The sequence below is a fragment of the Drosophila kikkawai genome, chromosome 3R (genome assembly GCF_030179895.1).
Source record: "Drosophila kikkawai strain 14028-0561.14 chromosome 3R, DkikHiC1v2, whole genome shotgun sequence".
Lineage (NCBI taxonomy): Eukaryota > Metazoa > Arthropoda > Insecta > Diptera > Drosophilidae > Drosophila > Drosophila kikkawai.
Window position 1 is genome coordinate 13,764,143 of NC_091731.1, and position 23,397 is coordinate 13,787,539.

The 23,397-nt window shown below is 45.3% G+C and overlaps 6 protein-coding genes across 12 annotated transcripts; 3 read left to right on the forward strand and 3 right to left on the reverse strand.

Annotated features, from left to right (window-relative positions):
- The first annotated feature begins 2,253 nt into the window (after positions 1 to 2,253).
- LOC108084600 (vesicular integral-membrane protein VIP36) lies at positions 2,254 to 4,624 on the forward strand. 2 transcript variants are annotated; one of them, XR_011445300.1, is made up of 6 exons: positions 2,254 to 2,490; positions 2,573 to 2,688; positions 2,762 to 2,959; positions 3,017 to 3,349; positions 3,414 to 3,872; positions 3,943 to 4,624. XR_011445300.1 is itself a non-coding variant. In XM_017180878.3 (5 exons), the coding sequence occupies exons 1-5, from the start codon at positions 2,349 to 2,351 to the stop codon at positions 3,618 to 3,620; spliced, it is 996 nt and encodes a 331-aa protein (XP_017036367.1). In that variant the 5' UTR covers positions 2,254 to 2,348; the 3' UTR covers positions 3,621 to 3,917. The 2 variants fall into 2 exon arrangements, 1 of the variants encoding a protein (XP_017036367.1); XM_017180878.3 differs by lacking the exon at positions 3,943 to 4,624 and having other exon boundaries at positions 3,414 to 3,917.
- Positions 3,824 to 8,165, reverse strand: Apc2 (Adenomatous polyposis coli 2). The gene is made up of 3 exons (XM_017180877.3): positions 8,053 to 8,165; positions 4,794 to 7,901; positions 3,824 to 4,334 (listed from the first exon to the last, which is right to left on the reverse strand). Exons 2-3 carry the CDS (start codon positions 7,638 to 7,640, stop codon positions 3,960 to 3,962), a joined length of 3,222 nt encoding a protein of 1,073 aa, XP_017036366.1. The 5' UTR covers positions 7,641 to 7,901; positions 8,053 to 8,165; the 3' UTR covers positions 3,824 to 3,959.
- A 16-nt stretch (positions 8,166 to 8,181) lies between these two features.
- Positions 8,182 to 8,925, forward strand: mRpS24 (mitochondrial ribosomal protein S24). Of its 2 annotated transcripts, none has more exons than XM_017180765.3 (3): positions 8,182 to 8,281; positions 8,331 to 8,523; positions 8,583 to 8,925. In XM_017180765.3, the coding sequence occupies exons 1-3, from the start codon at positions 8,264 to 8,266 to the stop codon at positions 8,870 to 8,872; spliced, it is 501 nt and encodes a 166-aa protein (XP_017036254.1). In that variant the 5' UTR covers positions 8,182 to 8,263; the 3' UTR covers positions 8,873 to 8,925. The 2 variants fall into 2 exon arrangements, with proteins under 2 accessions (XP_017036254.1, XP_017036255.1); XM_017180766.3 differs by having other exon boundaries at positions 8,210 to 8,281; positions 8,343 to 8,523.
- On the reverse strand, positions 8,864 to 10,030 carry TBC1d7 (TBC1 domain family member 7). Its single transcript, XM_017180764.3, has 3 exons — positions 9,358 to 10,030; positions 9,066 to 9,297; positions 8,864 to 9,009 (listed from the first exon to the last, which is right to left on the reverse strand). The coding sequence occupies exons 1-3, from the start codon at positions 9,918 to 9,920 to the stop codon at positions 8,926 to 8,928; spliced, it is 879 nt and encodes a 292-aa protein (XP_017036253.1). The 5' UTR covers positions 9,921 to 10,030; the 3' UTR covers positions 8,864 to 8,925.
- Positions 10,031 to 10,162: 132 nt separating this feature from the next.
- Myo95E (Myosin 95E) lies at positions 10,163 to 17,749 on the forward strand. Of its 4 annotated transcripts, XM_017180879.3 has the most exons (17): positions 10,208 to 10,817; positions 10,873 to 10,988; positions 11,052 to 12,075; positions 12,204 to 12,267; positions 12,344 to 12,357; positions 12,429 to 12,513; positions 12,567 to 12,661; positions 12,946 to 13,093; positions 13,152 to 13,474; positions 13,546 to 13,793; positions 13,861 to 14,557; positions 14,640 to 14,699; positions 15,679 to 16,010; positions 16,078 to 16,213; positions 16,273 to 16,425; positions 16,487 to 16,614; positions 16,676 to 17,749. In XM_017180879.3, the coding sequence occupies exons 1-17, from the start codon at positions 10,713 to 10,715 to the stop codon at positions 16,797 to 16,799; spliced, it is 3,852 nt and encodes a 1,283-aa protein (XP_017036368.1). In that variant the 5' UTR covers positions 10,208 to 10,712; the 3' UTR covers positions 16,800 to 17,749. The 4 variants fall into 4 exon arrangements, 3 of the variants coding, with proteins under 3 accessions (XP_017036368.1, XP_070143249.1, XP_070143248.1); XM_070287148.1 differs by lacking the exons at positions 12,344 to 12,357; positions 14,640 to 14,699 and having other exon boundaries at positions 10,209 to 10,817; positions 12,204 to 12,251; XM_070287147.1 differs by lacking the exons at positions 10,208 to 10,817; positions 10,873 to 10,988; positions 12,344 to 12,357 and having other exon boundaries at positions 12,005 to 12,075.
- Positions 17,750 to 17,862: 113 nt separating this feature from the next.
- LOC108084603 (luciferin 4-monooxygenase) lies at positions 17,863 to 20,377 on the reverse strand. Of its 2 annotated transcripts, none has more exons than XM_017180885.3 (3): positions 20,180 to 20,377; positions 18,994 to 19,671; positions 17,863 to 18,937 (listed from the first exon to the last, which is right to left on the reverse strand). In XM_017180885.3, the coding sequence occupies exons 2-3, from the start codon at positions 19,662 to 19,664 to the stop codon at positions 17,974 to 17,976; spliced, it is 1,635 nt and encodes a 544-aa protein (XP_017036374.1). In that variant the 5' UTR covers positions 19,665 to 19,671; positions 20,180 to 20,377; the 3' UTR covers positions 17,863 to 17,973. The 2 variants fall into 2 exon arrangements, with proteins under 2 accessions (XP_017036374.1, XP_070143250.1); XM_070287149.1 differs by lacking the exon at positions 20,180 to 20,377 and adding an exon at positions 19,738 to 20,009.
- Between the last annotated feature and the right edge of the window lie 3,020 nt (positions 20,378 to 23,397).

Below are 23,397 nucleotides of genomic sequence, written 5' to 3' on the forward strand. Positions count from 1 at the left end.
CTCCGCGAAAGGGTTGTGTCAGCTAAAGGTATAGACTTTACGGTTGCATGTCTGCAAAAATTGTGTTTAAAATGATTTAAATTGATGATTCCACATTTTTAATTGACTTATTTAATTTAACAAGAGTTTTAGATGAACATTAATTAAATTTAATCATTCTAAAGAGTTTGCTTTCTATAAAATAGATAAAGACAAATCGATAGCAAACCAATATACATTCCTTTGTTGAAGATAAATATTACATTTCACCAAATAGTACACGTTTAGTTTTTATTAAAATTTTATTTGGCTCAATTAATAAAGTATTTATTATAGTTAATCATTCAATTATCTAATAAATCCTTAAATATTATAAAATAAACTTCCTATTGCCTTAGATGCATCAATATTCCTGGAATTTCTGACAGCATCTATTGCCAGCTTTATTACCCATTCTATGGGCGATAGTTCAGATCTTTTTTTTGCGAGGGCATTGTCTCGCTGGCCTTCCGTTCTCCGTTCTGTTCTCTTTGGTTTTTGCATTGTATTTGAATCCACGGCGAGAGGGTCAAGTTCAGACTCAATTGCTGTAAGCGAGGCAATTAATGCGGCTAATTACTGATTGCCATTGATTTATGCTGAATCAATTAGCCAATTGCCTTGCGCGTACTTTGGCTTTCTTTGCCAGGTTCGATTCGCTGCTCGGCAGCAGGTTATCAATCATTGAAATGCCGAGCGGCCTCAGACTTGGCCTGTCTTGGCCTGGCCCCAGGTTATTGCCACTTTGAGGAATTGAAAAGTTCGGCGTTCGGGTCTCGGATTTCGGACTTCGGATTTGTTTGGGCCCCAGCTTGTCCGCACATGACAGCCGATAGCTACAATATACACCAGACAAATGAGCTTTTAAGCGTGCTACTAATTGCCAGATTCTATCTGGCCATAAATAGCCAGTGACGCGATGTCCCAGCTATGTTGATAGCCACATCCTGCTGTGGGAAAACTCTGCCACGCGAACCATTAATCACTCCAACTTTCATTAGGGAGCTTGGGCTTTCGGGCCTCCACTTGGCCCCCACTCCCCTTTACACTCCCTCTGAGTACCCGATCCCGAAATAACCGCCATATTTCACTCACAACCATGAGGAAGTCGATCGATCGCACAGCTGAGGTGACTCAAGCCGCCAATCGACAAGAACAAATGACGAAAAAAAATGTATATATCTCGGCGGAAACTGGCTCAGATAATACATTAAGCTTTGGGGAGGTGAAAAGTGAAATGATTTCATAAATGACTGATATAATTAGGCAGGTTATATGCCAATTAGCGGCGTGTTGAGGAAGCATCAGAATCTCCATCGCCGCCTTTCACAGCTGACGCACCTGACACAGGTGATCTTTCACCGTTAGCCGCTCTCTGGCTGCCAATTAGCTAATTGTGCCCAAATGCGCATTTGAATCGGACAAATGCCTGCATTCCTGTCGCATTTGCATTATCGGCGATCGATTGTTCTCACGATCACTCCACGACCTTGACAGTGACCCCCAAGCACGCGCCGAGAAGAAAGCTATCGGGTGGTGGAAGTGCCGCTGGAACCGCAAGTGGAACTGGAACTGGTTTTCCCCCCGCCCCGTTTTCAAGAGCCGAGGCGTGAAGGCGCCAATGTGCGTGTGCAATAAGCCATAAAAACGTCTCTCGCAGCAGCGCAGCGCCGACCGTTACCATGACAAACGGAGCTGCGTTGTTGGCGTTGTAAGCCGATCCAAAGCGATTAATAATAAACTGGTTGGACGCGTGAATTAAGCCCCGAAAAAGGGGGAAACTGTCCAAAACAATAATTTGCATTCATCAGTTTAGTGGAATTAGCTGCACTTCCGTAACAAATTTATAGCTGGTGCAATTTGTCCCATATTTGTGGAGTACTCCCATGTCCTACATTAGAGATAGAAAAATATTGCATGTATACAAGTCACATACTATTTCTTTTTTAATTTTATTAAATGAACACATTATTATTTGCTCAAGAAATTTCTCTTGACTTTCACAGGGAAATTTTAAATTATTTAATTTATTTGTTTTCATATTTGTATAAAAGTTCAAAGTTGTTCCAGATTGAATTAAAAGTGTTAGCTGCTTCATATGCTACTTCAAACTCGATTAAAAAACCTAACGCTTGATAGGCAGTTTCGATAACTCACCGAGAATTCAGTGGGACCAGAGGCCTGATGACTGCCAACCACAGCCGATAGTTGCCAATCACAGTAAGTGAGTCACTAGTACCCGCATTGCTCACCACTAATTGGCCGGCGAAAAAAACTTGTCTTTATTTTCGACAACTTATTAAGCAACTTGGAGGCCAACGAATGCAGCCATGACCAAGCCGACTGGCGCACACTGTTCCCTGGCGCTGCTGGCGCTCCTCGCCGCCCCGTTGGCAGTGCTGGGCGAAGTGGATATGCCGGACGAGGGAGAGTACATGAAGCGGGAGCACTCGCTGGTGCGTCCATTCCAAGGTGGGTTTCGCTTTAGGTCTCGGTTTTCGAAGCGAAGGTTTACGTGTACTTGGAACGTGGCTACATCTCCGCTTGGTTGCAGGTGTGGGTGTGCTTCTGCCGCACTGGGACTTCATGGGCAACACAATGGTGACCGGCAACTACATAAGACTGACACCGGACTTGCAGTCCAAAAGCGGCGCCCTTTGGAACTTCTCTGTAAGACTAATTGGCATTCACTCCCTTGCCTGACCTTATCAGCATTCTGTGTTTTTTTTTATTACTCTTCAAGCCCGTAATGGGGCGCAACTGGGAGGTCCATGTGGGCTTTAAGGTTCATGGAAAGGGCACTGAGCTCTTCGGCGATGGCTTCGCAATTTGGTACACAAAGCAGCGCATGGAGACGGGACCGGTGTTTGGCAGCAAGGACCACTTCTCCGGGCTGGCCATCATTCTGGACACCTACAGCAATCACAATGGGCCCCATAACGTAGGTAAATCCTAGGCAATACTTACCATGTTATGGAGGAACTTGCTCCTTTTGCAGCACCAACATCCTTATCTGAGCGCCATGGTTAACAACGGCAGCTGGAGCTACGATCACGATCGCGACGGCACACACACCCAGCTGGCCGGCTGCGAAGTTCGCTTCCGCAACGTGGATTATGAGACGCTCATCAGCATTCGATACGAGAACGACATTCTGTCTGTGTCCACGGATCTGGAGAATCGAAACGAGTGGAAGAGCTGCTTTGTGGTGGCCAATGTGGAACTGCCCACTGGCTACTACTTTGGACTGTCTGCCACGACGGGCGATCTGTCCGACAATCACGACATCCACAGCTTCAAGTTCTACGACATCGATGATGTAAATACAAGTGTAAGTGGTTATTATTTATTGTGTTGGAACCGACAAATAACCAATTATATTCCTTTGCTTACAGCACGAGGAGATTATTCGACGCATGAATATTATTCCGAATGCCAAGACCTTCGAGCCTCCGCGCGAACACAAAGACGATCCCAAGCCGGGCATGTCTAACGCCAAGATCTTCTTCATCCTCCTGTTTGTAGTAGTTGCGGCGGCGGCGGTGGCCATCTTCGCCATTTCCTACTTCAAGGATCGCAATGCGCGAAAGCGTTTCTACTGAGGCCATCCCTCGCCTCCTAAGCTAGTCCAACCAAGCATCTTGTTAAGAGTTTCCCGGACCTCACAGTTGATCGCAACATTTATTTATACACACAGCACAGAACAGACTGTATCCCATTCTGCCCCTAGTTTCCTTAAATGTCATTCCCATATACTATTTTTTCGAGAGATCAGGGTAGACATAATATCGCACGTGTTGGAGAGTTAAAATTAAGCGCAAATTTTTAATCTGAACTATAGGAAAATTGAGACCGTGAGAATATTATTGCATAGACAAGATTAAAAAGCCACCAAACAATCGCATGCGCTTCTCACTTAACCAGGCCACTCGTATTCACCGTTAGTGCTGGCGCCCAGCCAGCATGGACTCGATCTGACGCACCTGGTTGCTGACAAACCGATCCCGGGCGCTCGTCCCCTGTCGCTGCTGTTCCGATGGCTCGCAGCTCTCCGACTCCAGCGCATCGTTGGACTTGTGCATGCCACTCAGGATGCACTGCTCGAACAGGGACTTTGATCGTGCATCGTCGTCATCGTCGTCCAGCGAATCATCCGAGCTGTAGCTCGGCTTGTCACCATTCTCCTCCGGCGGCGGCTGCTGCTGCTTCTTTAGGCCATTTGTTGTCCTGGTCAGAGTGCTGGTGCTGGTGTTGGCCAAGCTGGAACTGGTGCTGGCTCCACTGGGTTGGGGTCGGCAGCTGCCCGCCGCAATGGCCTGGGGATAAGAGGGGAAAAAATAAACTAATATTTTAACAGCTTTCTCGAGAAGGGAAAATAAGCATATAAGTAAAAGACTTTCTTAAGAAGGAGGAAAAATAAGCTAATATTTTAATGACTCTCAAGGAGTGCAATTTCTTGGTCATACTGCCTAAGCCTTCCATAACATTCCGACTCGAAATCAAGGTTAATTGTTTCTTAAAGAAACCAATTCTTTAATTCTTATGTGAAAAACCAATATCAAATAAAAGTAAATTAAGACTGTGGTACGCATTTATCCTAAAATAATGTTGTATCTTTAGTTGACTAGCAAGGATCGAGAACTAAACCAAACCGCTCTCTACAGGTGGCCATTGAAAGAGCTGGGAATTTTTTTGGTTAGTTCGGTGCAAAACGATCCACTTTTCAAAAAATTGTTGTGAAGAAACAACTAAGATTAAGATTAATCAGTTCTTACCTGGCTTAGTAGATTGCTATCATCATCGTCCGAGTCCATGGACAGTGAGCTCAACGAATCGCTTCTTTTCGGCGGCAGGCGAGGCTCAACTTCCCCAGGAATGGCACTGCGTCTGGGCGGTAGCTTGGGCGCCTCTTCCGAAGCTCTCATGGGAAGACTTGAAACAGGGCCCGCTTTGGCGGAGCCTACGGTGAGATGAGATAGTCCGGAGATGACCGAAAAGGTGCATGGACTGTCCTCCACATAATACTTGCTCATTTCATCCGACACTGGCAGATAACTGGGCAAGGCACTTCCGCCGCAACGCATTTTGGAAATCGCATCCTCCGCCGGTGTCCGGGTGTCAATTCCTAAGACAATTGGCTTTTTCGTGGACACAGACTCGTCCTCGTTGGCGTTAATGTCATTGGGTATCGACAGAATGGAAAGATCACTGTTGCTGGGTGCCTTGGAGAGCACCGCCGGCGTGTCTTCCGTGCAATAGCTTCGAGGAGCATCCGCATTGCCATTGATGTCATTGACACGCGGTCCTCGATTTGCGTTCGCATTGGAGTCGTCCAGCATGCTCAGGTTACTCAGGCTGGTGGCACAGGAGAAGTTAGCAGGCGTGTGCTCCTCGTGGAACCGGCTAAGCTTATCCTCGAAAACATTGCCAGGCGGCTGGCGGACAGGCGTCTGCGTGCTCAGCTGTGCAGGATCCGGCATCTTTCGGTCTCGTTTGGGAGACTGAGGCATGCTCTGGGTGGGCGAGTCGGGTAGCTCCGATGGCGATATGACGCCACTTTGCATCCGGCTGTATTCGCTGATCACGGAGCCGTTGTCCTCGCAGGCAATGGTTTCGTCGTCGCCCACCAGGGAGTCCATCGAGCTGCGCCGCGAGAACATCAAGGGAGTTTCCAGCGCAGAGTCGATGATCTGAGGCTGGACAATGGGTTGTTTCGTGGGTGTTTTGGGGGGCACTGACTTCTCCGGCTTCTCGGACAGACTGTTGAGGGAGTCAAAGCGACTGAAGCTCCCAGGCGTGCCCTCCTCACAGTAGTTAATCGGACGCTCCCGCTCCCCAGTTTCCGTCTCGCCTTCGGTCGTTAGTTTCTGCTTCGCTGCTGAAACCGGCAAGTGACCTGCTTCATTGGGCAGCTTCGAGGCCGAGGATGACTTGGCCAGTGGCAGGGCATTGCTGGTAGCTTTGTTGGCCTCCACCTTTAGCTCTGGCTGCGCCGACGACTGCACTGATCGCCTCTCCTTATATCTGGCACTAAAGTCTGTGGGCTGGTCCAAGTCAATCTCGAAGGTCTTGGAGCTATTGGGTTTATGTTCCATATATTTCATGGAGTAATCAATGGGCTGCTCCTCGGTGGGCGTGACTATTTCGAACGGATTCTTGGCACCCTCCGACTTGGTCGAGTATTTTGTAGAGTCCGATTTTCCCGAGTAAATGGACTCGCGGCTCTCGCACTTCCTAGCGAGGAAACCTCCAGTTGCGCTCACCGTGGAAGGTCGTACCTTCTTCAGTGATCCTGTAGGATTTGAGCTCAGTCGGAGTGAGCTGTACCGACGGGGCAGAGTTCCTGCGTGGCCAGACTCCTTGTCCAGCGGCAACGATCCGCCGTCACCGTTGGGCATCAGCTCCATGGTGGCCCTAAAGTTGACCAGATTCTTAAGGGCCGAAGCGCTTCCCTCGGCGATCATTGAGTTCTTTGAGCTGATCAGAGCGCGCAGCAGTGGAATGGCGTTGTGGTCGATGAGGAACTGCTGATCTTCGGGACAGCGGGCTGAGAGGTTCCACAGGGTGCCGCACGAGTTGCTGACCACAGTCAGGCACTCGGACTTTAGCTGTTGCAGGAGGATGGCCAGACAATTGTGACGTCGCAGGATCTGGCGGTAGGGCTCACACACAGCAATGTGACTGGAAACGTTCCGCAGAATGCCACCAGCGTTTTCGATGATCTTGAGAGTCTTGCTCGGCCCCTCGTAGCTCAGCATTCCGACCAGAAAGGCCAACGCCCCATCCACCGCACAGAATTCGGCTTTGTTGGTGCTGCAGTGTGCGGAGAGATTCCACAGGGCGGAGAGTATGGCCTTCAGAGTATTCTCGCTCTTGTTCTGCATGGCCGCTCGGGCCAAGGACGTCACCGTGCCCAGCTCATTGAAGATGGTTTTCATATGCTTGTCCGCGCGCCACGAGAGATTGCGCAGCACTCCAGCAAGGACCTGCAGCAGTTCGTCCGGAGCCGTGTTTAGCTGGGCAATGACCACTTCCATGAACTGGCGCTGGCCGCACAGGTACGACTTGTTGTGGACGTTCTCGTCTCCGAACGTGAGATTCGTCAGGGCCATCAGGCCGTAGCTCCTCAAGGCGTTGCACTGTTCCCGTCCCGCTGCCGGGCCGTGGACCGCGTGGTCAAGGTGCACAAGGTTGGGAATCGCTTTAAGGGCGCCCAGCTCGCACATCGTCTGGCGGTGCTCCTCGTCGAAGCTGGCCTTCATTAGCAGCTTCATGGCCGCCAGGGGATGCCGATCCTCATCGTCGGCGATCGCCTCGCCCCCGCTCTGCAGTTGGGTGCGCAGGAAGTTGCAGTAGTCCAAAATCTGGTCCAGAAGGCGCAGAATCTTCACCTCCCGCTGGCGCTCCTTCTCCTCCGGATGGCTGTGGACGATGTTGTGCAGCGCCTGGCTGGCGTACTTTCGCGCCGTGACCAGTCCCTCGTCGTTAGCGTGCAGGATCTGCACCAGCAGCTGGATGCAGTCGGAGCTGCGGAGGGCAGTGCAGGTCTCAGCATTGCGCGATAGCTCCAGGAAGTTGCGCGTTAGCTCCAAGCGGGTGGCGTCGCTCTCGTTCAGCGTCATGGCTTCGAATGTATCCGTTCTGGCCCTTGGGCAGGTAGCAGGAGTTCCGAGAAGAGCCCGGTTTTACGTTAGCTCCGGCAGGTAGTTCACCAGTTGATCCTCTGAGCCGCGATCTTTGTTCTATGTCCTGCGTTTAGGCCATTTTCCAAGCGCTTCGCGCAGGCCTAGTGCTCTTGCCAGTGTTACCAAGTCCGAGGAATTAATCTCGGTCCAACGAATGCTTGCGATTGTGAGCGCAAATTTCAAAAGGTAATAAAATCCCTAAAAAAATTATAAAATTTAGACCATAAAATATAAACTATTTAAAAGGGTATGAGTAAACATTATGAAAGTTTAAACTAGAAAAAACCAATCTGTAAATAATTTAGCATTTTACACACAATACACATACAAATTTAAAATAACCAAATACCGTAAAGATTTGTGTTACGTTTTTCTTTTCAAATAAAAGTAGATTACTTAAAGCCGAAACTATAAATATAAATTAAATTTAAATAATTTTTTAATCTCAAGTTTGTTAACACTTATCGATTTCTTTCAGCACAAATCTCCCATCTCTAATCAGCCGTTACGTCACGCCAATCAGCTGTTGCTGGACGCAAAATTGTTCCTGCCGGAAAATAATGAATTTCCTTAAAAAGGTGAGTTAAAAATTGATATAAAATATGTTTTTAATCCCAACTATCACAGCTGGTGCCGCAGGTGGCGTTGGCGGAGGCCCAGCTGCTCAGTCGCTCGAGCATCCACACCAGCGCCGTGTGCTGTCGCGTGCAATCGGGGCGCTACCGCATAACCACAAAGCGGAACAGGCCGCTCACATACGAGATGGCTAATCCGCCGCATTTCATTGGCCACCGCAAGTCGTGGAACTCTTGGAACACTTGTGAGTTGCAAACAATTTATTAGAGATCAATATTCACGGAATCATTTGCTCCTTTTCAGCCACCCTGGAGGATGGCCTGCGCCCCTCCCAGACCGCCATCGAGGATGTGTTCATTCGCAAGTTCATGACGGGCACCTGGCACGCCCTCGTCTGCTCCGAGGTCATCATCAAGCGGCAACACAACACTATTCGAATCGCGGCCCTCATCCGGCAGGCGATTACTCCGCGCAAAATGTACTTCCTTATCGGCTATACGGAGGAGCTGCTCTCCTACTGGATGCAGTGCCCAGTGACCTTGGAACTGCAGACGGTGGGTGACAAGAACGATGTGATCTTCAAATACATTTAGTTGCTTTCTTTCGCCTTTATATGCCCAATATAAAAAAAATTAGAATAATGTAACTAGTGTGTGTACTCGACTTCGCTGTTGTTGATCTGCAGCGATTTGATGGCCTTGTTGACAATGACGCCATCGAGATCCTTTACCTGGGGGAGCATTAAAATGTTGAGAAGAAAATTGGTTTGGAAGGCACTTCACTTACCCCTTCTATCAGCCTTTTAACCTCTGCCAGGGACTTTTGCTTAAGAATCAGGGACCTTAAGTCCTTCACTATCTCAATAAATAGGAAAACGACAATCTTCCGAGATCCACCGCACACTTTGTCCCATATCTTAACCAGGACAGTCTCGCAAATAACGCCCGCAAAGCAAGTGATGTACCAGTTCTCGAGCAGCGTGGAGTTGCCATCGAACATTCCCAGCTCCTCCAGGTGGCTGTTGAAAGGATAATTTAAACAATAAGGCACTTCCTTTTAGGTCCAATTGGTAACTTACCTGAACAACGGATGGTCTTCGCGCTTGAGCAGCATCTGTGTTTGTTCCTTAAGCTTGGCACACTCCTTCTTTAGCTCGCGGGTGTACTTGTAGAATCCCTTGGCTATCCAGTAGGTGTCCACGTCGTCGTTGAATATCTGTAGCAGGGTCCGCACAATCTCGATAAAGTGGGTGTCGTCCGCCTGGAGACTGGGACTGGCGGTCCCGTGCCACAGTCGATTGGACTCCAGCAGCCACATGGTGTGCATCACTAGCTCCTTCTCCTTCTGGGCAGCACATTGAAGTACCGTCACCGCTCGCAGCAGATCCTCGTAGACCTCACGTCTCTGGTCGCGTATATAGGCCGTCGAAGCCTTGTGGAGCGGCAAGATGCCCATGACCAATGCCCACAGATAGCTCCTGTGTATGTTGGGTACCGTGTAGTTCATGCAGAATTGCTTTAGTTTGTTCAGGTTGCGGACATCATCTTGGAGGAGTTTGTTCAGTGACTTCTTCTCCTCCACGCTGTTGATCAGGCATTTCTCATAGTAGCTGGAGCGGAAGTTTCGCTCGTCCGTGTTCATGGTCTCGGCGGGATCTGGACAACCATGAAAGCTTTTTTAGATTCTCCTTGGAACAACAAATTGGCAATAGCGATGGTAAGTAGTTCGATATACCGTTCGATAATTCTTGAAGGCCGACTTTGCCAATACCGTTTAAAAAAAGGATACATATAAGGCATCTAAAAAATATTTTAAAGGATTTAAATACAATAAGGATTAAATACAATACTTAAATTTAAATTGACCAGTAATAAAAAACCATGCAAAATTCCGAATACTCTCTTTCAGGGTACAGTTATCGATAACGGCTCATGAAAATACACTGCTTTTGTCATCGATGGCTGCCCACCCCTAGTACCCACTGGATGCAAAAAATAAATGAGAAGGTAAACAAAATGTGCAAATCGTGGCTTAAAAAAGCAATTACACCTAAATGCCAAGCCTCCGGAAGTCAAACGGAAGTGCCAGAGTTACGGAGCTGAAGGGTTAAAGTCGGAAAACGGGATATCTGTGTATACACGCTCTCGAGGCTGTTGCTCGCCAGCATATGAAAATCAATAATTGAATCAGAAAATCAAAACACGGATTTTTGCCCAGATGCGAGCGGGCCCGCGATAAATTATGCAATTGTTGCAGCCATTAACGACCACCCTCCCACCCGCTGCCGTTCCCGTTTTCGGTGTCGGTGTCGGTCTTGTCTTGGCCCCGTTACCAGTTGATGTATTCAAATGCTGAGCTCGATTTTGGCCGTTGCCGTTGTTGTTGCTGCTACTGCCACTACTGCCGTGCACGTCGTTGTAATTGGGTGTCGCGATGGAGCAGGAAATCGGCACATGGGACTCAGTTCTGCTGGAGAACCTGTCCGAGGATAGCTTCATAAATAACATCCACCAGCGCTACAAGCGCGATCACATATATGTGAGTCTGGAGGATTGATCTCCCACACATTCCCTTACATTGTTTCTTCTTGCAGACCTACATTGGAACTTCTGTTGTGGCTCTAAATCCATATCATCACATATCCGAGCACTCGCTGGACAACGTCCGCAACTATGGCGACAAGGGCATCTTCCAGCTACCGCCCCACATGTATGAAGTGATCGATCTGTATGTTTTCAGCTCATTGTTACCACATCCATTTATCCCTTCTAGATATGGCCTCACGAACCTGGCCTACCAGTCGCTCAAGGACCAAAGCGAGGACCAATGCGTACTCCTCACAGGCGAAAGTGGGGCGGGCAAAACGGAGACATTTAAAATGATCGTGAACTTCCTGACCCACATCCAGGATCGCACGCACTGCCCTCCCACCCCGAATGTCCTGCGCAAGCAATCCTCGACCAGCTCGGCCAGTGGGGTATTGCTGCACGCGCACAGGCGCGCCTCCAGCAGCTGCTCCGGCACTGCCAATTTTATCATTTGCAAGAACCGGGCTGAAAACCCGGCCCCGGCCATTAATTCGCGGCGCCAGAGTCCCTCGCCAGGACCCTCGCAGCGTTCGCGAACCAGGGCCGAGAGCATCGAGCGTCAGACCAGACGCCACATGCGCGAGAAGATCGTGGACTTTGACTTCTCGCATCACAAGAGCAGCGAGAACATCAGCGGCCTGCTCGAATCGCATGCTCACCACTTGCACCCGACCAAGTCGTGTTTCAAGCACCAGCAGACCCAAGTCGGAGCTGCTGCCAAGGGATCGCCCAAGTATGCCGTGCCCTCCGTTTCGGGCTATGGAGGCTGCCGCCAGTGCGGTCACAGCAAGTGCGTTCGAGCCCAGAGTCTGGAGAAGGAGGAGCGGACCGAGCTTCGCGGCAGCAATAGTCGTTTGTCCACCACCGCCGCCCATTCAGCGCATCCGCACCGCGGCAGCTGCTCCAATCTGATGCGCCAGCACTCGACTGAGAGCCAGCCAGAGCGGGAAAGGGATCGAAACTCCCTTACGGGCTCGACGCAACGTATATCGCTGTACGATGCACACAAGCTTAGCAAGGTGCTGGGCGACCTGCCGCCCCCGCCGCCGCCGAGTTCAGTGTCACCCACGCCCTCGGCCAGCTCCTCGCTGCACAGGCGCCACAAGTCGCCCACGCAAAGATTGCGCGAGTGCGTCACCTGTGCGGATGTGTTCCTGGAGGCCATGGGCAATGCCTGCACGCTAAAGAATAATAACTCAAGTCGATATGTAAGTGTAAATTACCAAAAAATTGATTTTTTGTTTACGTTAAGTTGGAATATCTCAAACACCTGACGTATAGCTTCCCCTTCTTGATAAAAAAGAATTGATCCTTAATGTTTTGGGTTTCTCTTTAGGGCAAATTGTTTGATATTGAAATTGACTTCAAGGGCGATCCGATGGGAGTGCACATAACTCACTGTAAGTAAAACAACTAGCGCCATACACTAATTATATGTATAACAATCCGTACATTTTCTTCGTGCTTACCCCTAAGATATGTTGGAAAAGGTTTGCCCAATTTCTATACAACTGTTTACCCTTAAAGTTACCCCAATTTATAATGTATTTTCCCTCCACAGACCCGTATAACGGACACCATCATGGGAGAGCGAAACTTTCACATATTTTACCAGTTACTATTAGGGGCTGATCTCCAATTGCTAAGTAAGTTCAAGAGAAGCGTTTAAAGGAGATTACTAATACTCTTTGGTGTCTAGAATCCCTCAAGCTGTACAGGAATGTGGAGAAGTACGAGCTGCTTCGGAACACAACTGCCATGGAAGAGGATCGCATGAATTTTCACTATACCAAGGTACAAGCAAGTGTTTTAGATCCTTTAAAGTTTTCTATTAAAAATTAATAATATTATTATTTTAATATTTAATATATTTTTTTAAATTTTTTCTTTTAAAAATTAATAATAATAATATTTTTTATTATTACATTTTTGTTTTTAATATTTTTTTCTATAAAAAACTATTATTATTTTAGTATTTAATATATTTTTAATTGTTTTTTCTATTAAAAATAATTATATTTGAAAATTTATAATATATCTCTTGATATTTTAATATGTATATTTTTTTAATATTTTAGCGGTCTCTTGATGTGCTGGGCCTTAGCTGCGATGAAATCAGCTCTATTTTTCGAGTCATTGCTGTGGTGCTAAAATTGGGCAACTTCATTTTTGTGCCCATCACCAACATCGATGGAACCGAGGGCTGTCAGGTGTCGAATGTTTACGGTAAGTCGCAGGCTAAGCAAGCTTATAAAACAATTATAAATGAAATGTGCCCTTACAGAGGTCCAGGAGACAGCACAGCTCCTCAATATGGAGGCTCAGATTCTGATCAACTGCTTGACCAGAGCGAACAGCTCAAACAGCGCCCAGGAGGATGTGGGCTGCGAAATGGACGCCAGGCAGGCGGCTTGCAACCGGAACACGCTATGTCGCACGCTCTACAGCCGCCTGTTCACATGGCTGGTCAACAAGATCAACGAGTCCTTGAAATCGACGCAGCGCGAGAAGAACCTGGCCCTGCTGGACTTTTACGGATTCGAAGTGCTTGACCACAACTCCTTCGAGCAGTTTGCCATAAATTATAGCGCGGAGAAAATACATCAGGCAGGAATTATTAATTTTTAAAAAGTTTTGAGACTAATTCATAACTTAATTGGTTTTTATTTCGCTTCCAGAACTTTGTTTTCCATGTGCTGCGCTCCGAGCAGGAGCTGTACATCCGCGAGGGATTGGAGTGGTCGCGGATAGACTACTTCGACAACGAGTCCATCTGCGAGCTGATAGACAAGCCCAGCTATGGCATCCTCAGCCTGATAAACGAATCCCATCTAAACAGCAACGAGGCGCTGCTCTCGCGCGTTCAGCAGTGTTGTGCGGGGCATCCCAACTTCATGACCACCGGCAGCAATTCCATGTGCTTTCAGTTAGTATCTGGGGTTATTACCATCTCTCGGATATGAAATCCTAATTCATGGTTTTGCATTTTTTAGAATTCGACACTTTGCCAACGTGGTGAACTACTCAATACACCGGTTCCTCGAGAAAAACTCGGACATTCTGCCAAAGTACATCAGTGCCGCCTTCTACCAAAGCAAGTTGTCGCTAATACAGAGTCTATTTCCCGAGGGCAACCCTCGCCGTCAGGTCACCAAGAAGCCCAGCACGCTGAGTTCGAACATCCGCACCCAGCTCCAGACCCTGCTGGCCATCGTGAAGCATCGCCGCTCCCACTACGTGTTCTGCATTAAGCCCAATGAGGGCAAGCAGCCGCACCAGTTTGACATGGCGCTGGTGCAGCACCAGGTGCGCTACATGTCTCTGATGCCACTGGTCCACTTGTGCCGCACCGGCCACTGCTACCACCTGCTGCACGTCAAGTTCTTTCACCGCTACAAGCTGCTCAACAGCCTCACCTGGCCGCACTTCCACGGCGGCAGCCAGGTGGAGGGCATAGCCCTGATCATCCGAAACCTGCCGCTGCCCTCGGCCGAGTTCACAATAGGCACCAAAAATGTGTTCGTGCGCAGTCCGCGCACCGTCTACGAACTGGAGCAGTTCCGCCGCCTGCGAATCGGTGAGCTGGCCGTGTTGATCCAGAAGATGTTCCGCATGTACCATGCTAGAAAGCGCTACCAGCGTATGCGACAGAGCCAGATGATCATCTCGAGCGCCTGGCGGACGTGGCGGGTAAGTTCGGCTTTGCAATATCGGTCCTCTAACGCACAGCATGACTTGATTTTTTCTTTAACTTTAATTTTATGCATGTTAGGAGTGCCGTTTTGGCATTCCCTTCACGGGTCGTAGGCATTTATGGAGTTTATATCGTGTCGTAAGCATTGCCAATGTTCTATTGTATTCTTAATTTAATTTTAACAAATAATAGAAGCTACATATACCCTTGCAGTGTTCGTTTCCAAACTATAAAAAGTACTGAAACTGCTAGAACTATATGATATACGAATCTGGTTAGGATGTAATCGAGAGGAGAAGTCGGATATATAAAAAGAGTTCTATATTTAAAACATTGCTGTTTTTTTTTTCTTCCTGGCATTTTAATTTAATATTATATATATTATATTATATTATTATAATTTTTTCAATAAAAAATTTAGTATGCAGATTTATAAACCTTCTAAAAACTAGCAAAGAAAAGCTTTCCCTATTTGTTATGGTTTTTAAAACTTTGTTTTGTCAAAAAAATAAATAAAATAACATGAAAATTTAGATAAGTATCCATTGAAAGAATGCAAATATTTCCTTCTAATTTCTTCTTAAAGAATATTATGATTTTATTTAGTGAAGGAGTCATTTGCGACCCTATAAACCATATATGTTCTTGATCACCACCATCAAGCGAGTCTTTTAGCCTCGTCAGGAAGAACACAAAATTTGTTCATTTTCTTTGAAAATTTGATAAGGAATTACATCGTTAAAATTCTCAAAAAATAGGCAACATTTTCAAATTGTTTTAATTAAAAATTCGATATGCAGATTTATTAAAAATCTAACAACTAACATAGAAAATCTTTCCGAACTGAATTTGTTTCATTTTTAGTTAGGATCGATTTTTAATTCGATGTCATGATCTCATGTCAAGCTGCAAGGGTATCTAAATTTCGGCTTCCCGAAATTAATATTCTTTTTATTTATTTTATGTGTGTATATTTTATGTAAAAGCCTTATTAAATTCATGAAATATCAGATCAATTTAAATGTAAAATCCAAAAAAAATAAGCTTGTTATAATATTCGATTTGCATGTTAGTTTTTATTTCACACATTTTCACGATTTATGCATTCCCCTACCAGGCTCGCGAAGAGTATCGGTCTCTCAAGTACAAACGCCAGGTTAAGTGGGCCATCGACGTGATAGGACGCTACTATCGCCAGTGGAAGATCCGGCAGTTCCTGCTGACCATTCCCCTTCGACTGCCCCCGAACACGTTGAGTCCGCTTTCCACAGAGTGGCCGGCGGCTCCAGTCTTTCTCGCAGACGCCTCGCGACTGCTGCGATCCATCTACCATCGCTGGAAGTGCTACATTTACCGCAACTCCTTCGATCAGACGGCGCGCAATCGAATGCGGGAGAAGGTCACAGCCAGCATCATCTTCAAGGATCGGAAAGCCTCCTATGCACGAAGGTATGGGGTTTCAGACCGTTTTACTTAGCAGCTTGAGCTCATAAGGTTCCATTTTTTTTGTACACAGTGTGGGACATCCCTTTGTGGGCGACTATGTCCGACTGCGGCACAATCAGCAGTGGAAGAAGATGTGCTCCGAGACAAATGATCAGTACGTGGTCTTTGCGGACATCATCAACAAGATAGCTCGCTCCAGTGGCAAGGTGAAGCGCAGAATATGGTTCTCAAGTGGAAAATTGTATGCTTACATTGATGATTTCAGTTTGTTCCCATTTTGTTGGTCCTGTCCACCTCCTCGCTGCTGCTGTTGGATCAGCGAACGCTGCAAATCAAGTACAGAGTGCCTGCCTCGGAGATCTACCGAATGTCGCTGAGCCCCTACCTGGATGACATTGCCGTGTTCCATGTGAAGGCGGTAAGCGACGGCCAAGAGCTGTGAATTTGTAACAGATTCAGATTTTTTCTGTATCTTCCAGTCGGAATTTGGCCGCAAGAAGGGAGACTTTGTGTTTCAAACGGGTCACGTCATTGAAATTGTCACCAAAATGTTTTTAGTCATTCAAAATGCTACAGGCAAACCGCCCGAGATACACATAAGCACAGAGTAAGTACCCAGTCTCGCGAGTCTAGGGTCACGACTTTATGTACCTACTTCAACCCCGCAGATTTGAAGCCAACTTTGGCCAACAGACTGTCATCTTCTCGTTCAAATACGGCGGCATGTCGGACTTAGCACAAGGCCCACCCAAGGTCACGCGCAAGGCGAACCGCATGGAGATAATTGTGTGATCCACAGCAGCATCGGACGGGGAATCTAATCGGGACAGCTCTTCGCCTTAGGTGGAACAACTCCACGGTTTTCACTGGTCATCATGCAACTGCAATCGATGTATTGCTCTTTGCTGTCGTGTTGAGGTCTCTCGACTTTTATATGTGGTCCCAGGGATCAAAATACAATTTTAGCAATAATATACTTAATTCTCACACTCTCACACTCACGACACACACACATAGAGACACAGTATAGTTTTGTTCACAAGTGACAATCAGAGTAACCCATTTGTTGTCAGAATTGTGCCAAAAAGCAAGGAAAGCGAAGGAGTAGAACAATGAGCGAGCTAATTTTAAAACAGCACCTTATTTTATTTAAAAAGAAAAGCAACTAACGAAGTGAACAACTGAATTTAAGCCTCTAATTTCTCGAGCTAGGTTAAGAGTAATAGGTCATGCACCAAGTCAGTCGATTAGCATTGCAACAATACAAGATCAGGAGCAGGCGTAGGTTGAGTTGGATTTTACACAAACTATGATATTTCCGTTAAATAGAAACCAAGGCATTTCTCTTACATTTAAGGTTTCATACACAATAATTAGTGAACTAATGCTAGAGAACAGACAGACATATAAACCTCTCTTTATATACCGGAAACACAAATGAGCCCCATAAAAGTATATATGCAATTTGGTGCGACTTAGCGAGAACTTTTCCCCAAAAAAGAAAACAATAAGTGTTAAACGACTATTTACAAAAGCAAGGCAAAGATGAGTAGTTAAATATTTCAAATAAATATATATATAAATATATGTATACACCATATACGAAATTATAACGAGTCTATATAGAAGCGACAACAAGATATGGGAAAACAGAAGCAAATTATACGACAAGTTTTGTTACGACGCGTTGAGAGCGAGTGTATTGTGTGTAGTTGTTTATATATAACTTGTTATTGGTAGACCGGACATCCAAACGTATGTAATTCCATCGGAGTTCCCAGCTGCGGACTCCCAGCGGTTTTTATTTGTATTTAAGTTTTAAGCGAGCAAAGTTCGAAGAAAAGCCAAATATGAGTAAATCGAAAACCCAACCAGTTGGTAGTTTATAAAACAAAGTTTAGCAATAATAAATCATACACATAGTAAACTCTTTGTACACGCACACGAAAGGGGGGATCCGATCCCCTTACAACTTGGACTTTGGCTTCTTGAGCATGTTACGCAGGACGCGGCGCAGGATCTTCCCGCTAGGGTTCTTTGGAATTTCGTCCACGAAGATCACGCCACCCCTAAGCCGCTTGGCCGGCGAGGCGAGCTCGTTCACGAACTGAATGACATCATTCTCGCTCAGCTGGACATTGGCTTGCTTCACCACGAAGGCCAGCGGCAGCTCGCCGGCCTCTTCGTCCGGCTTGCCAATGACCGCCGCATCCTTGATCTTCTCGTGGGTGAGCAGCAGCGCCTCAATCTCGGCTGGAGGCACCTGGAAACCCTTGTACTTGATCAGCTCCTTGATGCGGTCCACGATGAAGAACTCGAAATCGTCATCGTAGTACCCAATGTCACCCGTGTGCAGCCACCCGTCCTTGATGGCCGTCTGGGTGGACTTGGAGTCCCCGATGTAGCCCTTCATGATGCCGTCGCCCTTGAAGCACAGCTCTCCGCGCTCGTTGGCACCCAGAATCTTGCCGGTATCCGGATCGATGACCTTGGCGTAGATGCCCACCTTGAGCACGCCCACGCTACCAGGTTTGCAGAAGTCATCGTTCTGCGTTAGCACGCTCAACGTGGACTCGCTCAGTCCGTACCCCTGGCGGATGAATGGCACACCGATGCGCTCCTTGATCTGGTCCTCGGTCTCGCGACTCAGGGGTGCGGCTCCACACAGCAGAACCATCAGCGAGGACAGATCGTACTTGTCCACGATGGGGTGCTTGGCCAAGAACACCATTAGCGGGGGCACCATGAAGGCCATCATCACGCGGTACTTCTCGATCGCCGACAAAAACAAGTTCTCCTCGAATTTGGGCAGGTACACCAGGCGGGCACCCCTGCAGGCAGTGGTGATGAGAGTAAGACAGCCGAAGGCATGGAACCAAGGAATGACGGTCAGCAGAGTAACCTCCTCCATGGGGATCACCGTGGGCTGGCTGTTTAAAGGAGATCAATTGTCAAGTCTGCTGTCATGTGGCGAACAGAAACTTACATTTGTGAGTCGAGGGTGGCCGCCAGATTCATCTGAGTGAGCTGCACGCCCTTGGGCAGTCCCGTGGTTCCCGAAGAGCACACAATCAGGGCCACATCCTCGTTCTTATTAGCCTGCGGGGACGTGAACTCCGATGGGGTCTTGAACTTGTCGTTGTCCATCAGATCCTTGAGGTCATGGATGTTCTTGAAGTTCTTGGAGCTGCCGTTGATGGCGATGATGCCTTTGACGAACTTGTTTTTGCTAGCCACCTTGGCCACTCGATCCAAAGTAAGCTTGGAGGCGAATATGATCTTGGGCTTGGATAGGTTAATGGCATGATCGACCTCGCGATCCGAGTAGGTCACGTTAAGAGGAGCCACTGTAGCACCCACTGCAAAGCCGGCGAACATGGCCAGGGCAAAGTTAACGCTGTTCTCGCTGGACAGACCGATGACGTCGTTCTGTTTCACGCCCAATTTCTGGAGAATGTAAGCGAGGCGGACAATGGACTTGTGCATGAAGCTGGCGGTGTACTCCACTCCGTTGACGGCATCCACCAGCACAGTCTGGTCGCCGAAGCTCTTGTATTGGTCCAGTACATACTGGCCGACGGATCTAGAGTCCTGGGCCTCCCGAGCGGTCACAGGACCGCCGTACACAATGTTACCGGGCAGGAGAGACGAAGTCATATTGGGGCTGAAAAAGATTAGAGTAAATGCAGCAATTACAACAGATAACAAGTGAATAAAGCTACTAATCTACCAGAAATATGTGCTAGTTGTCAGATCAAGTTAATAGTTTTTAAGGGAAAACCGTATGTAGTTTGTATTGGCCCGGGGGTGGAACGTTATGCCAACCCTCGAACTCGAATCGAACGGTTTCTTGCACTCCAATTACCACACTTTGAACCCGGCGGCTATCTAATCGTATTCGGCCAGTAGATCTTTGGGTGCCACCCAAGTTTCAATTTTTCGATGTTAGCAATATACGCGCTATCTCAGTTTGTGGATTATAGAGAATCTGCATGTTAGCCAGTCCACGTTCCAAAGGTCGTAGGTCTCAGCAGATGAGGCGACACATCTCGCATCTCCCGCTCGCTGGGCACTTGATTTTAAGGCACACACAGAGTCAAAGCTTGTAATGTTTATATTTTCCGCGGCCAATACGTCGACTGTCATTGATGTATTACCCATGATCCACTTACAGTCACTTTTTCTAGGTTACACCTCCTGGGCGATGCGAGCGGGAGCGGCTTCGGAGCGAAACTAACCGAGTGCGGTTCGGCAGAGGATGAAAATCGGGGCGGGCTGCGCTTATGCCAAGATTAGATTAACGAATTTGATAAGTCCGCTGGATCCAGAGCGCAGGCGCGTACAGTGACACTTTTTTCTATTCTAAGTAAACTAAATAGTGCAATTACGGTCGTTCAGGGGGTGGCGGCAGGGAGAGAATTCGCAGCTGTTCGGTTTAAAAACATCGCCCGTAGTGGCATCCCACAATCATGTCAAATTTTAATGAATACTCTGGCAACACCGTTTACATACATTTAAATTTTAAAACGTTAACATAAGTATCCTTGAATAAGGAATAGATAATTGCTTTATCTCTTTCACAACAAATATTCAAATCTAATAGTAAATCTTATGATTTTTATAATAAGGTAACTTTTTTATTTTATTATTTTTAACGCAGTGAAGAAGTGACTTATAAACTTATCTTAATAAATCTTTCCAGACAGTCTTATTTCTATTCCCATAAATACATTTTCAAGTATAAACGGGCCACTATATCGTATAGATGGAACAATAGGAGAATTTAAATAAAAATATATTAATTTGTCGTATTTCAACAAATTTTCGGGGAAATCAAAATTTAACAAAAAAGGAAGCTAACTTCGACACGCCGAAGTTTGTATACCCTTGCAGATTGCAATTGGATCACTAAGAATCGAGCCATTCTGGTTAAATAACACAGGAACACAAAATTAAACTTTGTGAAATTTCCACGAACCATTTCAAGTTTTCCATGATATTTGGTAAAAGTCCCATACAAAATTATTTTCCATCACCGACAGGTTCCGCGGTATACCTAAGAATACAAAAAACCGATGTTTGCCGACATTTTGAATTACGTGGCCTATATAATCGGACTTACCTTTATTATTTTCGGTAGGACCTACTCTCAATACATCACGGCACTACTAAAAAATAGTCCCAATCGTGGACCATTGCCCATGTCTTTGGAATTCGACGCCCAAGTTGAAACTCCCAAATTTTCAACATTTCTGTGATGAAAAAACAATTCTGAGAATTAAATCTTATATGGAACTAATTTTAAATATTCATTGAATCTATTGTTCATTGTATTCTTTAATTTCGGTTTAAAGCGTTTTCATGAGGACATTTTATTGGATTTATTAAACGAATAAAACCGCTTTTTTGGTTTGATTATCTACTACTATTTTCTGTCAAAATTCAAATAAGTCAAGGCAACCTATAGAATGCGAGTAAATATGTATCTTTTTATATATACATAATATAAAAAAAAACTCATTTTCAAATGTTCATAACTCAGCCAAAAATGCATGAAATTCAATTCGGAAAGCTGTTCTGAGTTGCCTTTTCTAAGCCTAACAAAACTGCATACTACGTTTAGGGTTCTTTTCAATTTCATTTTTTCTCAATTTTTTAGAATTTTAATGATGGTACCCCTTACATATTTTGCAAAACTAACTAATTTTCAAAGGTTCATAACTCAGCCAAAAATGCATGAAATTCAATTCGGAAAGCTGTTCTGAGTTGCCTTTTCTAAGCCTAACAAAACTGCATACTACGTTTAGGGTTCTTTTCAATTTCTTTTTCTCAATTTTTTAGAATTTTAATGATGGTACCCCTTACATATTTTGCAAAACTAACTAATTTTCAAAGGTTCATAACTCAGCCAAAAATGCATGAAATTCAATTCGGAAAGCTGTTCAGAATTGCCTTTTCTAAGCCTAACAAAACTGCATACTACGTTTAGGGTTCTTTTCAATTTCATTTTTTCTCAATTTTTTAGAATTTTAATGATGGTACCCCTTACATATTTTGCAAAAATGGTGCGATATATTTTTGGGGAAAATAACTAATTTTCAAAGGTTCATAACTCAGCCACAAATGCATGAAATTCAATTCGGAAAGCTGTTCTGAGTTGCCTTTTCTAAGCCTAACAAAACTGCATACTACGTTTAGGGTTCTTTTCAATTTCATTTTTTCTCAATTTTTTAGAATTTTAATGATAAGTACCCCTTACATATTTTGCAAAACTAACTAATTTTCAAAGGTTCATAACTCAGCCAAAAATGCATGAAATTCAATTCGGAAAGCTGTTCAGAATTGCCTTTTCTAAGCCTAACAAAACTGCATACTACGTTTAGGGTTCTTTTCAATTTCATTTTTTCTCAATTTTTTAGAATTTTAATGATAGTACCCCTTACATATTTTGCAAAACTAACTAATTTTCAAAGGTTCATAACTCAGCCAAAAATGCATGAAATTCAATTCGGAAAGCTGTTCAGAATTGCCTTTTCTAAGCCTAACAAAACTGCATACTACGTTTAGGGTTCTTTTCAATTTCATTTTTTCTCAATTTTTTAGAATTTTAATGATAAGTACCCCTTACATATTTTGCAAAACTAACTAATTTTCAAAGGTTCATAACTCAGCCAAAAATGCATGAAATTCAATTCGGAAAGCTGTTCAGAATTGCCTTTTCTAAGCCTAACAAAACTGCATACTACGTTTAGGGTTCTTTTCAATTTCATTTTTTCTCAATTTTTTAGAATTTTAATGATAGTACCCCTTACATATTTTGCAAAACTAACTAATTTTCAAAGGTTCATAACTCAGCCAAAAATGCATGAAATTCAATTCGGAAAGCTGTTCAGAATTGCCTTTTCTAAGCCTAACAAAACTGCATACTACGTTTAGGGTTCTTTTCAATTTCATTTTTTCTCAATTTTTTAGAATTTTAATGATGGTACCCCTTACATATTTTGCAAAAATGGTGCGATATATTTTTGGGGAAAATAACTAATTTTCAAAGGTTCATAACTCAGCCACAAATGCATGAAATTCAATTCGGAAAGCTGTTCTGAGTTGCCTTTTCTAAGCCTAACAAAACTGCATACTACGTTTAGGGTTCTTTTCAATTTCATTTTTTCTCAATTTTTTAGAATTTTAATGATAAGTACCCCTTACATATTTTGCAAAACTAACTAATTTTCAAAGGTTCATAACTCAGCCAAAAATGCATGAAATTCAATTCGGAAAGCTGTTCTGAGTTGCCTTTTCTAAGCCTAACAAAACTGCATACTACGTTTAGGGTTCTTTTCAATTTCTTTTTCTCAATTTTTTAGAATTTTAATGATGGTACCCCTTACAT

What these genes read in the sequence shown, in the direction of transcription:
- Myo95E (XM_017180879.3), top strand. Translation starts at nt 10,713, where the DNA reads ATGGAGCAGGAAATCGGCACATGGGACTCAGTTCTGCTGGAGAACCTG. An exon ending in TGAATTTTCACTATACCAAG is followed by an intron (nt 12,662 to 12,945) that starts GTACAAGCAAGT and finishes TTAATATTTTAG; the next exon opens with CGGTCTCTTGATGTGCTGGG. An exon ending in GCGCCTGGCGGACGTGGCGG is followed by an intron (nt 14,558 to 14,639) that starts GTAAGTTCGGCT and finishes TATGCATGTTAG; the next exon opens with GAGTGCCGTTTTGGCATTCC.
- TBC1d7 (XM_017180764.3), bottom strand. Translation starts at nt 9,920, where the DNA reads ATGAACACGGACGAGCGAAACTTCCGCTCCAGCTACTATGAGAAATGC. An exon ending in GAAGACCATCCGTTGTTCAG is followed by an intron (nt 9,298 to 9,357) that starts GTAAGTTACCAA and finishes TCCTTTCAACAG; the next exon opens with CCACCTGGAGGAGCTGGGAA. An exon ending in TTAAAAGGCTGATAGAAGGG is followed by an intron (nt 9,010 to 9,065) that starts GTAAGTGAAGTG and finishes ATGCTCCCCCAG; the next exon opens with GTAAAGGATCTCGATGGCGT.
- LOC108084603 (XM_017180885.3), bottom strand. Translation starts at nt 19,664, where the DNA reads ATGACTTCGTCTCTCCTGCCCGGTAACATTGTGTACGGCGGTCCTGTG. An exon ending in GCCACCCTCGACTCACAAAT is followed by an intron (nt 18,938 to 18,993) that starts GTAAGTTTCTGT and finishes TCCTTTAAACAG; the next exon opens with CCAGCCCACGGTGATCCCCA.
- Apc2 (XM_017180877.3), bottom strand. Translation starts at nt 7,640, where the DNA reads ATGACGCTGAACGAGAGCGACGCCACCCGCTTGGAGCTAACGCGCAAC. An exon ending in ATAGCAATCTACTAAGCCAG is followed by an intron (nt 4,335 to 4,793) that starts GTAAGAACTGAT and finishes TCTTATCCCCAG; the next exon opens with GCCATTGCGGCGGGCAGCTG.
- mRpS24 (XM_017180765.3), top strand. An exon ending in GTGGAACTCTTGGAACACTT is followed by an intron (nt 8,524 to 8,582) that starts GTGAGTTGCAAA and finishes GCTCCTTTTCAG; the next exon opens with CCACCCTGGAGGATGGCCTG.
- LOC108084600 (XM_017180878.3), top strand. Translation starts at nt 2,349, where the DNA reads ATGACCAAGCCGACTGGCGCACACTGTTCCCTGGCGCTGCTGGCGCTC. An exon ending in ATCACAATGGGCCCCATAAC is followed by an intron (nt 2,960 to 3,016) that starts GTAGGTAAATCC and finishes CTCCTTTTGCAG; the next exon opens with CACCAACATCCTTATCTGAG. An exon ending in TCGATGATGTAAATACAAGT is followed by an intron (nt 3,350 to 3,413) that starts GTAAGTGGTTAT and finishes CTTTGCTTACAG; the next exon opens with CACGAGGAGATTATTCGACG.